General features: G+C 47.0%; 1 protein-coding gene across 1 annotated transcript in view; it reads left to right on the forward strand.

Annotated features, from left to right (window-relative positions):
- The window catches only part of LOC135396155 (guanylate cyclase soluble subunit beta-1-like), a 113,660-nt gene that overhangs the window by 89,911 nt on the left and 1,403 nt on the right, over positions 1-22,346 (forward strand). Inside the window, exons 8-12 of the mRNA XM_064627185.1 lie at positions 1,019-1,285; positions 9,969-10,115; positions 19,226-19,380; positions 20,280-20,556; positions 21,901-22,021. Of these exons, the coding sequence (XP_064483255.1) occupies positions 1,019-1,285; positions 9,969-10,115; positions 19,226-19,380; positions 20,280-20,556; positions 21,901-22,021 (967 nt within the window). The remainder of the gene's footprint in view (positions 1-1,018; positions 1,286-9,968; positions 10,116-19,225; positions 19,381-20,279; positions 20,557-21,900; positions 22,022-22,346) is intronic.

Genomic DNA, 22,346 nt, shown 5'->3' on the forward strand with positions numbered 1-22,346 from the left:
GCAATAAAGGAGTCTTTCAAGCTTTTTTTTTTTTTTTGTTTCATGGTGATTTCCTTTAATTGATTCTGTAAAGTCATTCATCTTCAACCTTCGAGCGATGCCGAGACTAAATGATGGGAAAATAACAGAACAAAAAGAAAACGTTAGTTCAACAAGAAAGAGAAACATTATCGCTTCCACGAATGAAATGACCCACTCAACGAATTAATGAGCTGGCATTTTCAACTCTGCAGAAGCTCAGAGCTTAATAACCTCGTTCTGGAAAACGAAATGTTCTGCTGACAGAGGAGAGTCACACGAAATGGTTAATCAAAGCAGATCGTCAAGTCTTTCAAAGGAAATGAGACTATATCTGGAAACTGCGCTCGATAACAGACTACGTAAGCCAGAATGGTTCAGGTGGCGTTAGGATGGCAGCTAATGATGTCGTTGAATTCTTCAACACATTAAGATAAATCAGCCATAATAAAGTTCGAACCGGGTACTTGAGAAACAGCAGCTAGCAGTAGCATCAGTTCTTTACTCCTACGTCCTAACTGGAGGCCCTGTTTGAAACGTCGGGTCTTGTGAAAGAGCGCCGGCTGTTCAGTGTCACCCATGTTAAACCCATACAAGCTTAGTACAAAAAATTGGATAAAGCTTCATGTCGTACTCCGCAATGTCGGTTAGCTTATTCGTGAGTATGCTCTAACGAGCTGCTTTTGAAACTGTTGTAGTCTTGGTTACGAAATATTCTGAACAGCACGTTCTTATAAATGGATCTGTCAATTAATTGTTACATTGCCTGCGAAGATACACGTGTAATTCACAGGCAACACGTTCTCATGTCCCAGATGTCTGTAATACATTTGCTACTGTCCACGACCACACATCAGCCTGAGTTTTCTTGTGCTCAACTTGGTTCAACTACAACACTGTCGGACGAATTATCTCATTACATAAATTAAAGTATTTAAAAAGCAAAAAACGCGCCCCATATCAAGAGATGATAATGAAATACTCGTTGTCGTGTTCTTAGGTGTTGGACGCCAAGCTACGGGAAGACAAGCGCAGGACAGAAGACCTGTTGTGTTCCATCTTCCCCGCGCGAGTTGCGAAGAATCTCTGCCAGGACTTACCAGTCGAGGCGGAGATGTACGAACTCGTCTCTTGCCTTTTCTCGGATATTGTGGGATTCACGACGCTCTGTGGCAACGAGAATATCCAGCCAATGGACATCGTACGACTGCTCAACAGATTGTACGTGCAATTTGACGCGTTGACTGGCGTGCACGGTGTTTACAAGGTAGGCAATGTTTTTGCTTATTGTTATACATTTTTTGTTTTTCTAATGGCGGTAGCGCAGGTGTTCAAAATGCTGCCATGTGCGATCTATATAATTAAATACTAAAAGCAATGTCAAGAAGCAGACGGTGAGTAGTTCAGGACAAATAACGAACTTCTGAAGAAGTGCAGTCTTCTTCTTACTAAACACATGCTCCTAACCCTTCCTACTTTGACATAATTAAATACTCATCAATAACACGTGTGCCAGCGACGTGAGAGCAGTGTAGATCGTAAAGCTCATTCCCGGAACTTTTCCGTATTATTAAAGGGATAGCTGCATTGGGCCAATCATCACATGACACCGTTCGACCACATGATATGATCACGTGACCACCTCATAAGGCTACCGCATCTAGAAGCGTTAGGCACAATCACGTAGGAGACCGAACTTCGCCCGAATGTGACGCCCATAATTGTTCGAAGCTTTTGCCGCCGCGGGGTGGCGCTCGCATTCCCTGGTAGGCTGGCTCACGGAGATCAGTGTTGTACGTAACGCCGTTACCAGTAACGCCGTTACAGTAATCGATACTTTTTTCGGTATCGGAGTGCGGACCGCGATAGCTTTTTAAATCGGTATCGGAAAAGTATTTCCGTTACAAATTGACGGTAACGCGCTCTCCGTTACTTTACCGATACCGATACTTTTTTAGTGCCTCACCCTTTCTTCACCGACCATATTTCTTACTCTTATTTATTGTCACTGGTTCTCCTATAGCGCTCGACAACGGGAATTATACGAAACACATGTTCACTTTTTTTCTTCGAACCTGGATGAGATAACCACACTGCACTCAAAAACAGAGTTGGGGTCAACGAACAGAAGTCAAGTCCTTAAGAATGCGCTCTGGATTCCACTGCCAAGCTGCCGTGTCACACTGAGTCACGCTATACTGTGGTAGTTTAACTTCGGATAGGTTTCCTTGATCATTGGACTCCACGGTATGTGTGGGCGCGACACTAACGTAATTGTCATATTGGCGTCTGTCAGCTGCCGGAGAGACGGCCTGCTAGGATGGCAGAAGACGACTTTGAGAACCCGCTATTGATGAAAGTCAAGCAAAGTGTCCGAGCTACATAATAAATATGCTGTCTTTTCATTGCAAAACTGCCATCTCCGAATTTGCTATTATACAAATGGGGTGTTAGCGTAAGCGAGATTTCTATGTTGCATCCACTTCTTTTTTGCAACAAAAGTATCGGGCAAAGTGTCGCGTTACTTTTTTGTTTTGGTAGCGGTAGCGGTACTCAATTACTTAAAAAAAGAAGTATCGATATCGGTGTTTCGATACTTTTTACTCAAGTAACGAGTATCGGTATTGCGATACCATGATTCGATAACGGGTACAACACTGACGGAGATACACGTACGCGTTGGCAGTGCATTGCGTGCAACTCAAATACGTAATCTGTAAAGATGACAGTGTAGTGCACTACGTGTGTCCGGCAATGAATTAGTGTTTTACAGCGTCAGGGCTTACAGGCGTACAGTGCAGACAGTACAGGGTGTACAGGGCAGACCCACCCGAGATATCGTGGTCGGCCGCAGAAAACGCGCGTCACGTGACCTTCTCACAGAGTAATCCGAGCGTTCCCAACGAAAATTCCCAATACGCTGAACTGCCATTTCTCGCTCGCTTCTTGTTGTAGGCAGATGAAACTTTGTACGGAGATTGGAAATGCCCCTGGCTCTGGCCTCGTCGACCGCCATTGACGTGCTACGCTTCTTGTGAACGGCACGACGCTTTATGTAACATCCACGAAACGTTGGCCATCAAGCCGCCTACAAACGGGATATTGACGTGATATGATAGAAAATTTATCCCTCTATCACTTATCAAAATTTCACGTGCCTATCTCAATTAGCGCGGGATCTATCGTTCGAAATCTGGACGCGGGTGACATTTTACAGCGTCAGTTACGAAGGCACGACCGGAGTGACTGACAGACACTGTATGATGATGATGAAGCGTTTCAACCATTGCATTCTAAGACCACAACATTGATTCACACATAACTGACGCTGAAAATGGCGCTACAATTGCGTAACTGTCCCTTCAATTTTTTGTACTTGGCCGCGTGTGATTTTCCGTGGCGTTGGCTTTGGGTCATGATGGACGCCAGTGCCAAGATATTGTGTACTTCTGAGAAATAATTCCCGTTGTACATATACTGTCATCCATACTCATCTTGCATAATCTTTTAATTTTGCTTTCTCTTGAGCTCTGCGCACCGCTGATACATAAGTATGCACTTTCTGCAGTCCTCTGCTTGTGAATTTTCCTGTGCATTTTTTCGGCGAAATATAATCAAGCCATCCATATTCCTAACCTTTGCCGGACTTACTAGCTCGACGACACTTACGAAGACCCCCTATGCACGTGGAAACAGATATGGACAACACGATAATCTGTCGCGCCGTCCGTGTGTATTGACGTGTCTCGGAGCATTCGTGTATGCAGCCATGTATCACCAATTAACCTGAATTTGGTGTCTTCGTCCTGTCGCCGACGCTCACTGGATAGCCATTTGTTCACGCACACGCCTTTACACTGTTTTTCTGCACTGCGCCGAAAGGAAATTCCCTATATGGAGACTTCCCCGCTCTGCCCAGCCTGTGCTGAAGGAGCGTGTAGTTTTGAACGAAAATGTGAAGCATACAGAAAAAAATAAATAAAATAAAATAAATAAATAAATAAAAAACACACAAGAAAAGTGAACTTTTCTGGTCATGCGAAGATAGCGTTTACTATCGAATTATTTTCTTGTGTGCGTATGTACCGCACGAGTAGAATCTGAAAAGTGCATTAGCAAGGCTGGAGGCTGCGGAGTCTAGCCTCTCACGGTACGCGAGCGCCACGGCACGGCCACAAAAGGTTCGAGGAATTCCTCGATCCTTTCATAGCCCAACTTCCATAGTTCGAACTTTTTCATAGTTTCTCCAACCAGTGTCGGGCGAGATCGGTCTCCTTATTTTTCCTCCGTGGGCACAATGCACAAAGATGGAAGCCCCCTTTTTTTTTTTTCATAAGGTGTGAGCTTACCAACGCAATCTCGACTTGACAAGAACTGATCGCTTACTCGAAATTCTCATAATCCTAAGAAGTCCAATGACAGTCAAGCTTTCCGTAGCCGTACACTCTTAAAAAAAGGGTGTACTTTAACTCCTTTTTTGCCACATATATAACACCCTTTTGGAGAGTACAATTACGCTCAAAAGGGTGTCTCCTCACTCCCTCAAGGAAGTAGCATAACACCTTTCTTCCTACTGGAGAGTAATATTACTCCCCGGCAGGAAGAAGGTGTTATGCGACTCCCTTGAGGGAGCGAGGAGCCACCCTTTTGAGCGTAATTGTACTCTCCAAAAGGGTGTTATATATGTGGCAAGGAAAGGAGTTAAACGACACCCTTTTTTTAAGAGTGTATAGTTATGGAGACGTGCCACCATAAACCGATGAACGGCCACTCGTAGGCACAGACTTGCCGTGTTTGAAATTGTTTGCGGTGATTGGCTGAAGCGGACGTCGTCGTAACTCTATGCATGTCTGAGAGAGAGGTTTTCCCTGGGTTTTCCGAAGACTTTCCAGACGAATGTCGGCACAGTTCCCCCTGAAGCTGGCCGAGGACGCATACTAACACCCCTGTGCCCCACTTCTTCCTGCTGTCCTCTCTCCATCTGTCCACGTCTGAACGCCCCTCATTGCCACAGTTGCTTCGCGGCGCTTACACGGAATTGAAAAGAAAAAAAAAAAACGTCTGAGGGAAAGGTTAGCCTCGAGCAGGCCTTCTGTAGTACAGATTGCGTTCATTATGTACGATGTCTGCATATTCTTGTTTCGTTCCTGCATGGCTGCTGTGGCAGCAGTTAATGATCCTCATTTTTTTAACAATACCTCAGTGTGCACCTATTCAGGCTTAATTAATGTTATTATTTGCCCGCTAACAAGACGACATACTTGACGCCGACGTAGAAGTTTGGTGACACTCTGTCCCAAGTTACGCCCGATACATGTAAAACACTGTTACATGTATCGATGTCCAGCATTCGAAGTTTTACAGCAAGTCAAGCAGTAGAATAACTTGGCCTAATATTGGCTGGACATCGGCGATACATGCCCAATACTGGACCAATATTGAACCAGCATCAAAGTCTACGACGCTTTAATTTGGATTTCTTTTCTCGCTTACATGAAGACAAACACAAAAGCGACATCAACGACACGATAATGTCATTTTACCGTCTCTCTTGGCGCGTATATCATAGCGCATTTCACTGCCCCTTAGCATCGCCCACGAAATCTTTCATGATAAAAGCACCCGCGAAATGGCCGCGGCAACCCCGCGCCGGCAGGAAATCATTAATGTGTCATTAATAACATATCTTAATTGCAACAACAGCGCACAATACTGCATCATCGTGTATGCACCCACCTACTTCTGTACTTCCAGACATGGTGAACAGGTACGCGACTAAACACAACGGAACACAGCAAAGACAGTTCGCCAACTGTCCTGCATTATACATTATATATTATAGTGCAGTCCTACAACTCCTACCGCCTTGCAGCGTTGCTGTGAAGCAGTTGAACTGTATTGTTGTGTTCCGTTGTCTGCGACGTAGAATTCGCGTTCCGTTTTCTGTGACGCGTCTGTTTGACGTAGCATTTATGTTTTTCCGATAGTTTGCACAGGCTGGCACGTATGAAGTTTAATGTTAGTTTTGGACTTAGGGTTTGGTGTAGGGCTAAATTATAGTTCTTTGAATTTACGGTTTTAATTAACAATACATTTTTAATGATGAAATAATCAAGCTATGTTGCATTAGAAGTCACCGAAGTAAATTCTACGCAGAAAATCTCGCTGACTTCTCCAACAGAAAGAGACGTTGTTCTCCGTGGATCGTTACCAACTACCCCGTCTACGTACCGTTTTACTCTTACTTTTAGACGCTATCTCTGTAACTTCCTTGCAAATGACGACGGGCGAGGAAAGAAAATTATACGACTGGTCTTTATGGCACGAAGTTACAATCACCCCATACTGTGTGGGAAGTTCTCAGATTGCTGCATCTGCCGTCGTTGAATGCTCGAGTTATCGCATCAATCCGTGAGGAAAATGAGTGCGAGATTTTCGCCTTTCGCCTTCCGTTTCGTGAATTGCTCCCTTTGACTTCGATGTCTTTTCGTTGGAACCTTTTGCGAGGATTATTCGATAAGCTGACTCGTATGTCATTACGAGTGTGTGTTGAAATCGGACGCTGCAGCGCAGACTGAGTTATAGTGAGAAAGAAAATTGCCCAGGGATCTTACAGATGCAGATTTTTGTCCGAGGTGTTTATTATTCTCGTGATTGAAGGACATCTTTATTTTAAGTTTCCCGACTTTGATGTAAGCTACGAGAATTAGCCGAGGTGAGCTCCATGCAGAGACGACACAGACGCATAAGCTTCCAACGGCCAAGAAAGTATAACTCAGGATAAAGGTGCCGACGCCAGAATTCGGTCCTAGACGTTGCCACCGAGAAAGGGAGTAGAGATTATTACAATACTACTAATAAATTAATAATATTTATATAACTAACTTATAACCATATTTACATAGTACATACGCTTACATGCTCCCCCCCCCCCCCCCCCGCTATGCTCAACATCAAAGACTTCGGAGAACACTCCATGTAATCACTCAGTGCCTGGCCTAAAAAGCACACACAGAGAAAGACTTGTGACTGCAGTACAAAAGCTCGACTTCCGCCTATTCAGCTTCTGTAAACTACTGGGATCTTGGCTCTGCCCACAGCAACAAAGAAAAGCAGAGAAATCTCTCTTCACTTTTGTTTCTCTTTGTTTTCTCATCATCTCATCATTGTATTTTGTGTGTGAGCGTACTAGGGTAGCAAGTTCGACTTCGTCGAAACTCACATCCCCATTTTTTTCTTTCTTTATCACATCACATCACATCACATCTGTTCACTTTTCTCAAAGGAACAGCATCGCAGTCCGGTATTAACGATTGGCCCCAAAGCATGGTACCGAGACTCGAAAGTAACCTGTGGATCGTTACCAACTACCCCGTGATACTCGGGACAGAGTGTCACACGTGCTAGTAATCTTGGGGCGTGCCACCACTTTCAAGAAATTGCGCTGCAGGTGTCAACAAAAGGAACCAAACACACACGTAAGCACGCACACACACACGCACACAATGCGGCACTTCTTCCACATTACAAGAGTGACATTTCGAGGCCATGCAGCAGCATGAAGTTGAGGTTCTTCATTAGTGGGTACTTCGGGAACATCATTAACCGCTCCGCGAATGTGCAATATGTCAAATTTTCCGGAAGATAGAGAGCGTAGTCGTCCGTTTCATCGTTTGCAGACACCGTGAGAAGACGGAAGAGTCGAGAGGCTGCCTCGAAAGTAACGAAAAAGAGAGTCCGCTTCTACTTCAAATAAGGATCGTTGCCTTATTAACTTGGCCAGCTCCAGACGGATTACCAGCCACGTGGAGAATTGTCTCTTGTGTCTCTAAAACTGCCGACAGAAATACGCCACTGAGCAACGGTCTTCGTTAAGGTATTGGAGATCCGCTTCAGTTCCCGCGGTAAGTGGGCTGTTGATCGCAGCTCACGTTCGTGCTCAAGCAAAAAGAAAGAATAACAATAAGGACGTTCCCTTTTTCGAGTCGTATCGTCTATAGCAATCACTAAGTAGATTCACCGAGTGCTGCTGATGCTTCGGAGTTGTTAGAAGGCTTTGACTAAGTATGGTTATACAGAGTTTACGCTCCAAACGCCTGTTCTGGAATATCTCAGGGGAGTACTTCGCGATTTCACTAGAGTGTAATCACAGTGAACACAGTTGACAGCCAACCTGGCGAAATTGAATGCAGATGTCTCAAATTGCTCAAGAGCGTGAGGCTGCGTTCACACGGGGCAACTTTTTCCAGCGACTCGAAGCAACTCAAACCGATATCTCATGAGCAATTTCGAGAACGCGTTCACACGCAGCAACTCGGTAGCTCCACCCACAAGTGATCTTACAACCGGTGAATGTGGGTTCGAATCCTAGTGGTGGTGTCTTTTCTTTAGCTCTTTTCTTTGCTGTTTATCAAATCTCTGCCCGTTTTTTACGCCTAAAGCAAATTATTATCTTAAAAAAATGGTCGTTGATATGTTTGTGTGGTGTTAGTAAAAAAAAAGTTTTTTCTCGGCTACACCTGCAGGATTTGAATTCATGAACCCACGAACGAAATCACATCACGCCATCGGAAGTCACGTGGCAATGCTCCCCTCGCTTATTGGGCGGTGCACGAGCAACTCGAGTTGCTGGAGGTTGCCGATGTTGGCCGACTGCCAGCAACTCGAAAATTGCTCATAATTGGTGGGAAAAGTTGCCCCGTGTGAACGCTGCCTTACCCGGGTGTCTGATGAAAGATCAAACTAGTATTTCGTCTTTGCTTCCTTTGGACCTGACTTCATCTTGCTGGCTTTCTATCTTTCCCCCAGACGTGAACATCCTTTTGATCATCCTCTTTTGATCCATCAGCGTACGCGGTGGAGGGAGGCAAATGGGAGCCGGTCCTTCATATTTTGGAGATGGGCCCCTTGATAACGCGGTCCTTCCACGGGTGGGCACGTGTCTTTGAACACGCGGCCAGTAACACGGTCGTCGGGGCAGCATCCTTTGCGGTGCTGTTCCCAGGAAGATTTTTTCCTAAAAGCTTTCTCGGTCATCTTTCCCATACACTGTCCATGAATATAATGATCTTCCGTAGTTATTAGTCAGTACTACAGAGTTTGACAAGTGCTCTCTAGATTGCTTGGTATTCATTGAACGTTATCATTCTGGTTTGTGTCAAGCCCGAAACGCATGGGACGTTTTCCCAGTTTCAGAAACGTTGCGCGCACGCCATGGCCTTGCACGCGCGGCGAAGAAACGCCTGCGAGACGATCAACCGAAACGCATGGGACGCGTGCAGAGCGAGCGACGCGCGTCGATGTTGCTCTATTCGTCGACCACAAATGTCTGTTAGAATGTGCCGATGCTGTTGTTTCCTACGGTTTCTGCGTTCAGGCATTCCAGGTATCGTTTAAATGCAGAAGTAAATTAACTGTGGTGGATAGTGTCAAAAAAATTTATCCGAGCTACCCATACGCCACCTTGTCTATCGCACGGCAGCCACCCTTCTGTCCACACCCCGGAAAACGCGTCCCATACGCGCGCGATAATATCTGTAGCCGACAGATTCCGGCGCATACACCCTCGCGCGCGTTGAAAAACTGATTTTTCCGACGTCCAGACACACACCGAACGCGCGCGCCCGCTCGGAAAACGTCGGGGAAACGCTCCATGTTCCCCCACCCCCCACACCCATACCCCCACCCATACTCCCCCATGTCCATACCCCCACCCCCTCATGTAACGCCTCCTCGAGGCCAGTTAAGGTATTTCCATACCTAAATAAATCTACTGCGGCCTCTGCAACCTCTTAGTTCAGATTTGATCAGACAAAAGAGAAAGACATTGAGATGTTGGCTTCAACAGGGCTTGTAGTCAAGGCCGGCTGTTCCAATGCCGTGTAGACTAGGAACATGTTGTGTCGATTAATAATGCTAATATTGCGCATATTCAACTCTTTCTTTCGCAGGTGGAAACTATTGGGGACGCATACGTGGTCGTGTCTGGGATACCAGAACTGACGGATGATCACGCCGATCGGCTCGTTGCCATGGGGCTGGCCATGCAAGCAGTAACCCGCACCATCATTTCTCCAGTCGAAGGACATCCCATTGAGGTTAGTCGATGAAATTAATGGGACACTACTAAACTACTAAAGAAATGATACTTGCGAGGCGATGAGCAGGAGTATGAGGAGGAGGGATATGTTTACTTTTTTTTATTCCGTGTTAGCGCCGCGAAGCAACTATGGCTATGAGCGACGTACAGATGTGGACAGATGGACAGAGGACAGCAGGAAGAAGTGGGGGACAGGGGAGTTAGTATGCGTCCTGGGCCGACTTCAGGGGGAACTGTGCCGACATTCGTCTCGAAAGTCTTCGGAAAACCCAGGGAAAATCTCAGACAGCACAGCCGTTGGTAGGATTCGCACCAACCACCACCCAGTATTCAGCTCGACCTTGGCCGACGAGCGCGACGCCTTAACCCGCTCGGCCATGCCCGCTGGTGGATATGTTTAATGATGATAAAAGAAAGGAAGGGAAAGGTTAGCCATAATGGAGGCTTGCTATTCCCAACAGCAAAGAGAAACAAACAAAAAGGTAGAAGAAACGAAGACACAGTTATGGAGAAATACAGAAAAAAAAAAAAGACCGGTCCTTCACTAGTCGCTGTGCAGGCAGTCATGTAGGTATCTGATTGTGCCCGACAGGTTAGCCTCCAGAATGAATCTTATCAGCGCAGACGTGACTTCAGCGAGCTCAGTAGGGCCAAGTAGCATCGGGAGGGAAAGCTCTCTGTAGCCCAGATGAGTGAGACGGCGCCCGAGACTGGACCGGTGACCTTCGTCCCACTGGCAGGCAAGGAGGATGTGTTGTACGTCTGCTTCTACATGACACGTGGGGCAAAGAGGTGAAGGCAGTTGGATCATCTTAAACAGGACGAGCGGCGTTCGTGCCACATTCAGCCGCAGCCGATGAAGCAACGTCTCCTCGGTGCGCGGGATGCGGCCAGGCGCATCATATGTCATTAGCGGGTCAATGGACCTCAGGAATGTATTGGTGCATATAGCTTCTTGCCGAAAGAGCTGCGTGTAGTTGGCAATAAAGCGGCGGATTTTCAGCTGGCACATAGAGAGCATACGAGGAGGAAATGAAGAACAAGTTCTCAAGAACAGGAACACTCAAGGAGGTTCGTGTCCAGCATCAGGATAAAACATTACAATACTTAACCTTAACTTATTTCGTATTATAAGTGGACCTCGCTGAAAGACTAAGGCCGCAAACTATAAATGTTGTCGGTGAACATTGTGCAGTTCCACGAATTTTCGAAAGAATACACAACATTTCATAGTTTCGGATTCTTCAAGACTAAGTGACGTCACCGGGAACTATTGCGTCCGTCTCCTAGCAACAGCAACAGCGTGTGCCCACCCTTCCTGGTCTCCGCGCTCTCCGCCCCAGTTTGGAAGTCTGCCAGCGGCAGTGGCGAAATAGAAGGATAACTTCCAAGAGCAGTGCTGCCATACGCGAGGCAGATTGCGTATCCAATGACGCCCTACTTCTCAACATTAAAAATAAATTTGTTGTTAATTAATTAACAACTTGCTGCTTCCGCGTCACATAGAAAAGTATTTTTGGAGAGTACGGTGTTAGATACGTGGATTACAGCGATAAATTCGGCGGGATTCTAAAGAGACGAGATCTAGTCAGTTGCGGAAAGTTGGGCGAGAAAGCAAAACAGCATCCCGGCATACATACCCCTGTCACACAGGCAGTCTTCAATTATCATTGAAACCAATCGCAATTGAACATGCGCTTAGCGCCACCAGGCGGGTAACTTGTCAACGTCTCAAACAGCGTTGCGTCCAATGCTGCTTGACAGGTTGACAGGTTACCTACTTGGTGGCGCCAAGCGCATTTTCAATCGCTATTGGTTTCAATGATAATTGAAGACTGCCCGTGTGACAGGTGTATTACTCCGTGGTCGCAGCTACCAGTTCTGTAGTCGGCTCACGGGCTAGTAACAGGGCACTGTTCAGGTGAACACAAGATGGAGTACGGCGCATGCACGTCATATCAAGTGGTATTGAGATTATACTAAAAATGGCTACTAGGAGCAACAGGATCACTCCATGTTTACAGTGATAGGGACTCGTGTCGGAAAACCTCATAGGTTAGTTGCCGGTGTTTTCTCTTATTTCGTGTTGGCGCCGCGAAACAACTGTGGCTATGAGCGGCGTACAGACGTGGACAGGTGGGGAGAGGACAATAGGAAGGAATGGGAGACAGGGGGGTTAGTGTGCGTCCTGGGCCGACTTCAGGGGGAACTGTGCCGACGTTCGTCCGCAAAGTCTGCAGAAAATCCAGGGAAAACTTCAGACAGCACAGCCAGTAATAGGATTCGAATCCACCACCTCCCAGTCTTCAGCACGGGATTGGCTACCACCATCGCGCGTATATGCTTCTTATGCCTTAGTGGCAACCTAATGCCCAAGAGAACGTTTCTTCCTGCGCGAACAGCCAGCGTCCTTTTCACTTTTTTCCTAGTCGGATTATCCGCCACTTCGGTATCACGTACGGGTTCGTTAATTGAAAGGTTTTTCCAGCCTAAAAACAATTTCCAAAACAGCTCTTGCTCGCAATCAGCGAGGCCTGTTCATCCACATGCCTATCTATCAATGTTTATTGTGGCCATCAACAACATAAACTTACTTGTCCGTAAGTGCGAGTACGTGCTTGATGGGGACGGTATCGGTTTGTTATCCGCTTCCACGCATCGTGTTCCGTTGGAGAAGTGAACGTTAATCCGACCATAGATAATCGAAATTAATCTAGATAGCAACCCTGTTAGTACGTTTCGTTATCGACTTAAAACGTAACTGGCTGTAAAAAACTGAGACTTCTTCGGATGTCTGATCAGTTCGGTCAAACTGGAACGCACGTAATTAGTACACTCTTCTATTATTTCCAGTTGGCTTGTTTCATACGCTCTTCCGTGACATCCTCTGTCGTACCGTTCCTACCAACCCCCAACATCGATATCCTTGCGTCAAATAGAGGGCATCCTCTGGAGTCTGAACTCGGCACCGGCGGTTAAAATAGACCGAATATACACTGGTACCCATCGAACAAACATTAGGATTCCATTAGCTTTCAGCAAAGCTTTCTTCCTGAACAACAATACTCAGAAGAAAGTACCCTTTCATCTGAACACGGATACGGCATCAACGGAGACATAATAGAAAGAGCACCTGTACTGAATTTTTCTGTTGTCAACAATGTGGATTGCTTTTTAACCATTTCGTTCGTTCGGAGCGAGAAAAAAACAACCACAAAAACAGTAGCTTTAAAGGGAAATATACTACGTGGGCGATGCTTCTTTCATTCCGTTCCGAGGGATTTGCTCTCGCTATCGTTTTTCACTCCTTCGATATGTTTGGTCTATATACGCTATGTTCGATTATTTCTTCGTGATTTGAAACGTTGCACTGAGCGCACGAAGCAATTTCGATGACTTCATCGTAATCACTGCTTCATACGTGTTCTGGAAGTCCTGACGTCGCGCTTTAGCTCAGAATCGGTGTATCCGGGCCATGCATCGAGGCTCACAATCGTAAATTAAAAGAAATTAGAAATTAGAAACGTATCCTTTCCTCTATCCTTTCTGTTTTACTCCCCATTCTCGCCTTCCCCTTTCACAAAGGAGTGGAACTTTCCGCCTTGTCTGAGCAGGCAGACCTCACTCCTCTTCCTTAGAACATCATACTACCACCACCACCACCATCACCACCACCACAGGCTCACAATCGTCATGCACTTGCTTCGTGACTACCTTGCAAACCGTCTCGCGAGTTTAGCAGGAGTTCCTGCATCAGCGGTCCAAGCGGTACACATTCTTAAAGTCTTTCGTGAGGAACCTCACGGATGAGGCCATGAGGCCTTTCGTGAGGCCATGAGGCCTTTCGTGAGGCCATGTAGGTCCTCATTAGGCGAAAGTACGTGAGGCGCCGTGAGGACATGAGGGCCCTCACGAGGTGAGGGCATGTGAGGATGAGGACTCATGAGGCCATGAGGGCCCTCATGGAGACGTGAGCGTGAGGACCCTCATGAGGTGAAGATACGTGAGGCCATGAGGGTTGTGAATAGCCTCATGAGGTGAAGGCATGCGAGGATGAGGATCGTAAGGCCTTTCAGGATCCCAATGCCCTGAGGTGAGGTTTGTGAGGGTAAAATTTAAAATGGAATGTGAGGGCGGGGGCGACTGAGGCTAAGTTACTGGTGAGGGAAATTTGGTGAGGGTGAGTCAGACCGATAAAGTCTGTGCTTCGTGAGGTGAGGATGAGTGAGGCCGCAGGAAAACGCCCACCTATATGATGGGTACGTTGCTTTGAGGAACCTCATTTGTACGTTGCTTTGAGGACGCAGTGCCATTGCGATCATGTAAGCAGTGTAAATAATAAGAACTTTATTTTACCGCATTGCGAGCATCACGTTTTAGCCTTGTCTGATATGTTTATGTACAAATGACAATTTGTGCATATATTTCGTAGTTTGCACATAGCAACATTACCGCCGGCTTGTCTTCGCTGCGTCATTAGTGATTTAGCGTGTAATTAAGTGTGATATATTAACAATATATTAGGAACCTGTGAAGTGAGTGGGCTTCGATAACACACATTCACTATTGAAATCTGGCGTCGAATCGCCCACCTCATCACCATCCAATGTATGTGTGTGTGTGTGTGTGGCGTCGAATAAGCGACAACTAAGAGCATCCGCAAAGGAGAGCTTCTGCTGAATGCGATTGCGGCATGTTATACCGTTGAGTAATGCGAGTCAGAGCTCTACTAACGAGTATGTAGTTATCTGCATCGATGGTGACTGACGTCAGCTGACACAACATTAGCAATGGAAAGATTCGTCGACTGCCATCATTCAATTTTAGAAACAGAACCCGCCAACCTGCAGTTTCCCGATACTGGTGATTACAGCAGAATAGCCCTTTCTTTCTTTCTTTGTTGTTGTTGTTGTTTATTTTGAGTTTCTTTCTTTTTTTGGACTAGCAAGCCGGCATTAGCCTGACTGACATTTCCACTTTCTTCTTTCTTTTTATTCTATTAAATATACCCCCCCCCCCTCGAGGACACCTTCTTTCATCTTTTGTTAGTTTATCCTTATTTCATAGTTATTTTCTGTTGACTGTTTTTTTCTTTAATTTTTTGCGGAAAAGCAAGTCGACATACCGTTTGGCTGACCTTTCCTCCCTTTTTTCTTTGTTCTAATAAATATATCCCTCCCCCTCCAATGTGCATGCTTTTCTGTGCGTCGCACGGGACAACATGACATTTCCTACTTTCCGGTGACGTGATGCGCAGACTAATGCGCTATAAGCAACTTTATCCGGAGAAGCAGCAAGCCTCCAGCAGACGTAAACTTTCTTCCGACACCTTCTGTGCGGTAGCATTCTGAAAACAAAACAGGACAGTGTTTGAGGATTGGTCATACTAAACTCTCCTCGTATGAAATGCAGGGAATGTTTGCGTGGCATTCCAAAGTGACACTTGGTTCTTATTTCGACAAAATCGTGAACACGGCATCAGTTTCTGAACCGCTTCAGCACTTTTCTCGAAGTAGGCATTGCTGAATGTTTGTTAGCAGCTACACTGACATCTGCCACTCATCACAGCATTTTCAATTGAAGCACTCCTGTACACAATCAACCTTGCGACATATGGCCAGTCGGTAGATTTGTGGGCGAATTTTCACTGAAGTACAGGTGTCTACAACTAAACCGATCCAGTTGTTCCAGCTCTTCCTTCAACGTTTCCGTGCCCTTCTACGGTCAAGCTCAGCACAAGGTTTTTTTATCTAATTTTAATGGCAGAAACACAACGTGTGCATCGGTGCCTCGTAAAGCAGTAAAGGCGTAACTTCTGAGCTGCACACGTGCCCGATATGGGCCAAACGGCAAAACTGTTCGAAAACCTCCGCTCGTGGCTTTGTGCGGATAAGCTTTCGCTCGGTTGTCCATCCAGTCCCATGCTGTTCGCAAACCACAACGAAATCGAGGGTAACGGAAACTTGGGTACGTCTCTAGCAGAACTTCACGGGAACACATATGGCCGATGCTGTGGCCGACATTCGTTGTATGATATTGCCCATAATAAATACGTACAGCTCAGAAGGCAGACTTGCCGTAGTTGCTTTACGAGATAGTTAGACTTTCGCCGCTGAAATTATAGCAAAAACTTGTCATTTTGCAAAGTTTGGCCATCGCAAGGTGTAGAACTACGGAACAGCTGCAACGTTTATCTCTTGATACGTCGCCGTTTTTCTTGATGTCAAAAGGGCGTATGACACTGTCAGTCACGTATCTATCTTGCATGATGTGTACCAAGCCGGTCTTTCGCATCGTACACTATGTTGGCTTCAGGACTTTCTCCAACAACGGTCCGTCTTCGTCCGCACATCACAAGGCGACACCGACTTGTTCCCGGTCCCTCAGGGTATTCCACAAGGAAGCGTCCTGAGTCCGCTGTTTAATGTTGTAATGGTGGGCATTAAGAGTTGCATTCGAAGGAAGGTCAACTTGTCCCTTTACGCCGACGACATATGCATCTGGTCCACGGGTACATCTCGCCCTGCCATTCGACAGCGCCTCCAGGCTACATTGGACGACATTCACACTTACCTGCTCCGAGCAGGGATGGAAATATCAGCGGAGAAAGGTGCGGCACTCGCCTTCTCCCGCAAATCCAAGCAGCGATGCCGTCTGCACATTGGGGACAGGCCACTTATAAATGTCCAGCACCACAAGTTCCTCGGCGTAACTCTAACCACTAGCCTCTCTTGGAAACGTCACATCGATGGCATGGAGAAGAAAGTTCAGCGCTGGACCGCTGTCATCCGTCTCTTCGCTGGAATGAGGTGGGTACGTGATGAGAAGAACCCCCTGATGCTGCATAACGCCTTGATTCGTGCCACAGTCGCCTACAGTCTGCCTTTGCTTCACGATCTCCCCAGCATCTTAGCACAGAGGATCCGCGCTATGCTGGCACGGAGCCTACGGGTGTGCCTCGGTGTCCCCCGCGGGGCCGAGACAAGGCTAGTGGTTGCGGAAGCCCGTGACATCCTTGAAGTTCTCCGAAACACAGAAACTGTACGCCAGTATCTCCGCCTGATTGCACACCATCGCCACCACCCGCTCATCCGGAAACTTCGGGCAAGGCGCAGCACGCCGTTCCACGGATGTATAATGTCATTCAAATCCCGCGTTCCGAAATTCGTGATCAGCCCCGCCGCTGAAAGCACTGCCCCGTGGACAGTTCCGTCGCCAAGCGTCACCGCCTCTGTCCCAGGGATCACGGACAACAAAAGGAGCTACCCCGACCTCGTACTACAGCAACTGACTATGGATTTCATCGGCACCGCATATGACGGGTTCTGCACGGTCTTCACGGATGGCTCCTCAACGAAAACTTCGTCATCCCCATCTTTTGTGGTACCCTCGATACCACTCACCCGGGGTTGCCGGTCGTCCCATCGCACCTCTTCGACCTCAGCCGAGCTGTACGGAATCCTGCTGTTTTTACAATATGCGGCCACTTGCGATCCACGGCGATGGGTAGTCTGTACGGACTCCAAGTCAGCTCTTCGATGCCTGAAAACCTCAGGTCTCCGCGGCTCACTGGCCACACTAGTGATAAACATTCTACGCCTACTGAAGTCCATAACTGCCCACGGCCACACCATCGCTTTTCAATGGATTCCGGGTCATTGCGGAATCTCTGGCAACCACGTTGCCGACGCTGCGGCAGCGGCCGCTCACCACCAGGGCAAGTGTGTCCCGATTGTTCTCCCAAGGGGGGACAGACGGTCCCTTCTTCGTGACTGGGCTGCATCCTCATCCGTCGAACAATGGCGTCGGCATGTCCCGGCCAGTACCATACTGGGAACTGTAGACCCAACATTCTCGTGTCTCTTACCGACATCTTTATCGCGCGTCATTAAGTCCCTCCTACGTCGCTTACGGTTGAATGTTGCCTTTACCCCGTACTACCGTTACCAGATAGGGTGTGCCAGTAGTGCCTTGTGCCCGGAGTGTGGTGTGCCAGCGACCGCAGACCATTTGATCATCGCATGTGCCACTTATAGGAGGGAGCGTCACTTGTTGGCAAACGACTTTGCGCGGATTGACGCCCGACGCCTTGACCTGAGACTCTTTTTGGGACCATGGGACACACGAAAGGAGATGTCCGTCTTGCGACCCTTCATCAAATTCCTGCAAACTACCGGCCTGATCGACTCTCTCTAAAACCCTGTCAGCGTCGTCAGCATCATCCTCATCACCATCCTCTCATTTTTCCCCAATAGTAATGGGGTAGCATTCTGCTCAATGAGCGGAAGTCTTCCCCATATCATCGTCATCATGTATTTCTCTCTCTATCTATCTCTTGATAAGTTCTACATCTCACGATCTCTAAAAAGTCACCCGGGGCTCGATGCTCAACTTTTCTTTATTCTCTACCGCGCGGTAACTGGTGGTGGTGGTGGTGAAAGGACTCGCCGTTGTCGGCCTCACAGAGGTGGGCAACGTCACGACTAACGCCCTTGGGGAATGTGCGTCCTGGGCTGACTTCTAAGGGAACTGTGCCGACATATGTCTGAAAGTGCCCGAGGAAAACCCAGGAAAAACCCCAGACAGCAGAGCCGCTATGATTCGTCACGAGCTCTCGCGCGATGACCGGTTGTGTCGTTTCTTTGAAATCCCAGCCTACCGGAACAGTTTTCACGTGCCGTCATGTGACGCTTGGAGCGCGCCAACTTTAAATAATAACGATAGCGAACGGTATGTTCAGTTCAGCATCTGGCCCCTGCTCGTAACATTGCAGCTTCTGACCTGGTGGACTTCACGGACGTCGTTATGATATTGCAGTGATGGTGATGCGATAAAGAAAAAATGGGGAGTGAGTTACGACGAAGTCGAACTGGCTACCCGAGTGCGCTTACATACAGAAAGTGCAAAGAGATGAGAGAGAGTTAAAATGATGGAGTTCAACATGTAGTTCAAAAGTGTCGACCAAGTGAATGTAAAATGTCGGAATCGATGCGGCCGGGGGAGGGGGATATTGCAGTAATTTTATTTCCTCCCTAACAATAACCTACTCGTGACTCAGAAATCGATGTTCAAATGCTGCTTCCTGTTGATATTGTATTTATTTTACAGATTCGCACGGGCATTCATTCAGGACCAGCAATGGCGGGGGTCGTTGGCGTACAAATGCCGCGGTATTGTCTCTTCGGCCACACTGTTACGTTGGCGAACAAGATCGAAAGCAGAGGCCTGTCAAGTCACGTGAACATAAGCGAAACAACAAAGAGGTAGGACACTGCATTTTAATTCCTGATTAAATAATAATTTCCTTCATCATTACGCAATCATACGACTCTTTTTATTTCCTAGCTACCTAACAATGACGAGTCGTCTTCCTGAAGGTTACGAACGTATGGAACTGAGCGGTTTCGAAGTTAACGACCTGGAAGCTTTTATAGGAGACTTATATTAATTTAAGAAAATCGCCGCAGTACTAAATGGTACAAAGAACGAGCGTAGTCAGCATTTAAAGGAGCAGTGCAAAACAACAACTTTATTTGAATGATGATGATGAGTGGGGGGTTTCATTGCCAGGGGCGATACTCTACCCCATTGCTGGTGGTGATGTGGTGAAATGGAATAATGGGTCGTCTCACAGTGAGGATCGACGTCCTATGGTGTACAAAAACCTTAAAAATGCTTTCAGGGCGGAGCAGTGCAAGCCCCCTCCATAAATATTTCGTTTTTGGTTCTAACACGTTGTACTACAAATATAGCGGCTTCTTACACAAGAACACTGAGCATAGCTCACCTGGAACGTGCACGACTTCGACTATACCATACTTTCCACCATGAATCCACCATGGGCTGTCCAATGACAGAATGACGTCAGGTTGACGTCGGCCCGTGACGCCCAGAGAAGTGCCAATCAGGTTGCTCCTGGCATGATCTGACATTTTTCCCTTTCTATGCATGCCATTTGTACGTGGAGTAGACCGCGTCAATTGCATAAGCGTCCCCATTCATATTTTTCTCGCGAAACCGAGTTCCATTCAGTTACACAGCCACAAGACAAGTACAAGACTCAGAACTCTTCAGTAGCTTGTCCCGCGGTAGGCGGGCTCACATCTCGATATTTTTTCTACTGCCATCATCATCATCAGGACTCTATCGTCCTTCATTACAGCTACCTTATCAAAGATGGCTACCAGTTTACGGAAAACGCTGACATTGGAGACCTGGAAGTGAAATGTTACTACGTCACCCGTCCCTCAGACTCGGATTCGTCCGTCAGCGACCCAGCGACACTGGGTGTGGCCCTATACGGAGGAGGTGGCCATTTCCGGTCACCTACTGGGTCTCCTGTACACTCCGAAAGGCCGACACCCGTGGGATCCCGAAGCTCTTCAACTCACAGTTCTTCTCCCATCGTGTCGCCTCTTAATCCTGACCTGGTTACTGCTGTAAGTTCACGTCCAACGTGCCGGCTGCTCAGGGGGGCAAAATTTGTCCCTTCGATTGCCTTCGCTGTTCACAGTGATAAGCTATTATGTTATCTGTCCTAGGTGTATGCTCACATTTGTTTTCATCCGAAACAGTGGCAAAGAAGAAGGATTGCGACGTAAAAAAAATTAAGGGTTTCAGATCTAAACTGAACAGCAGCGACACAAACACGTTATAGAAGTGTGCCTATGACTGAAGTATTTTCGTTTCCACAAGTGTGAGGATGCCATGGCACAAACTCTCGTGCTTGTCATGTAGAATTAATGAAGCAATGTTAACGAAGAAAGTAGCAGTAGTAGTCCTAACAGATCGGAATATATTCACGACAATGGTAATGGTTCAGAGAAAGTGATAAGGCAACCGCCTTATTCCTTTGTAGTGGCTGACATCACGCTGCTCGTCCTTGGCTTGGCAGACTCGATCCCTTGTCGTATCGTCTTTATAGAGAGCTTCCGATCAACTAAAATTGAGCCCGACAGGTTCTTCTATCATAATGTTTTCGTTGAGTGCCTCCGGTCCATCTAAGGGGGAATTGAGAAAAAGTAAAAGCCATTCCACAATGTCGGTCAGCGCAGGTATAAAACCCACCCAAATAACCGAACTCCTCAAAGAGCTCACGTCTAAGCGTGCACATTAAACAAGTGTGTGTGTGTGTGATCGCACTATACGAATGAATCTTCCTCGACTCTCTAGCTGGGTATCTATGATGTCAATTTTTTCTTGACACTACAGCTTGAGCTCCGCATTTTCGGCATTTATTCCCGCGGAGATTCAGCGGGTGTTTTTCGGCGTTTATATGTTTCGTCAAATTCGGATATTTTTGGCAATTTAAAACGTTTCCGCCAAAAGTAGATGCCGAAAAACAGCAGCTATAATCACTATGGAGGAGGACTATATGGAATGAGAGCAGCTTGGTAGAGGACATTAAGAACGCAAATAATTTCCTTTCCTTTGTTGAAGGGTTCCATGTATACCTGAACCCTCGTGACCCACTAATCAAAGTGTTTCAGAGGAAGGTTTTCCGCTGAACTAGAGGCCAGCAGCTCCGCAGGGCGGTATTCCCCGCATTCCACCTGGAAACGAGGCAAAGGAAAAAAAGAAAAGAAAATGTGATGGACCAGAGGAAAAAAGTACAATCGAGTGCCGGCATTTTCGGCATGTAGCACCATACGCAAGTGTATAATTCGCAGTTTTTCGGAACATGCGGAATTTAAAAATATATATATTGGGCGGGTGTTTTTCGGCAACTTTCAGCAAATGCCGATTGCATGCATTATTCTGATACAGCCGTTCTTTCTTTGCAGTCTGGTACCTGTTCAACATTATCGAGCTTACGACGAAAAATACGGCGCGCCTTCAACTTTCCTCCCGTGGACACTCCAAGCCCAACCTTCCCCTGCCCTTCTGAAGGAACAGAAACCGACGGTGATTTTCTTATCACTAATGGCCGTATTCTTAGACGATCCTCCACTCGACACCCTGCCCGCCTCGACTCCAGTGAGCGGAGGAGGCGAGCGTTCCTCAACTAGATGATCCATTGGGCTTAAAGTTGGAAATGTCACTGGATTGGAAGTAACAAGACTTTATACCAAGGACCCTTCCGCATTACGCGACACACGAAGTACGAAGACACCTGGAGTCCCCAATCCAGTGACTTTACTAAGTAGATAACGACGATAGAGTGTAGAGTCCGAGGAAAGCCCGGAGGACTTCCTCCGCTGCGTTTCGAGTCAAGGTCGATTTTTAAAGC

The sequence above is a fragment of the Ornithodoros turicata genome, chromosome 5, assembly GCF_037126465.1.
Source record: "Ornithodoros turicata isolate Travis chromosome 5, ASM3712646v1, whole genome shotgun sequence".
NCBI classification, from domain to species: Eukaryota; Metazoa; Arthropoda; class Arachnida; order Ixodida; family Argasidae; genus Ornithodoros; species Ornithodoros turicata.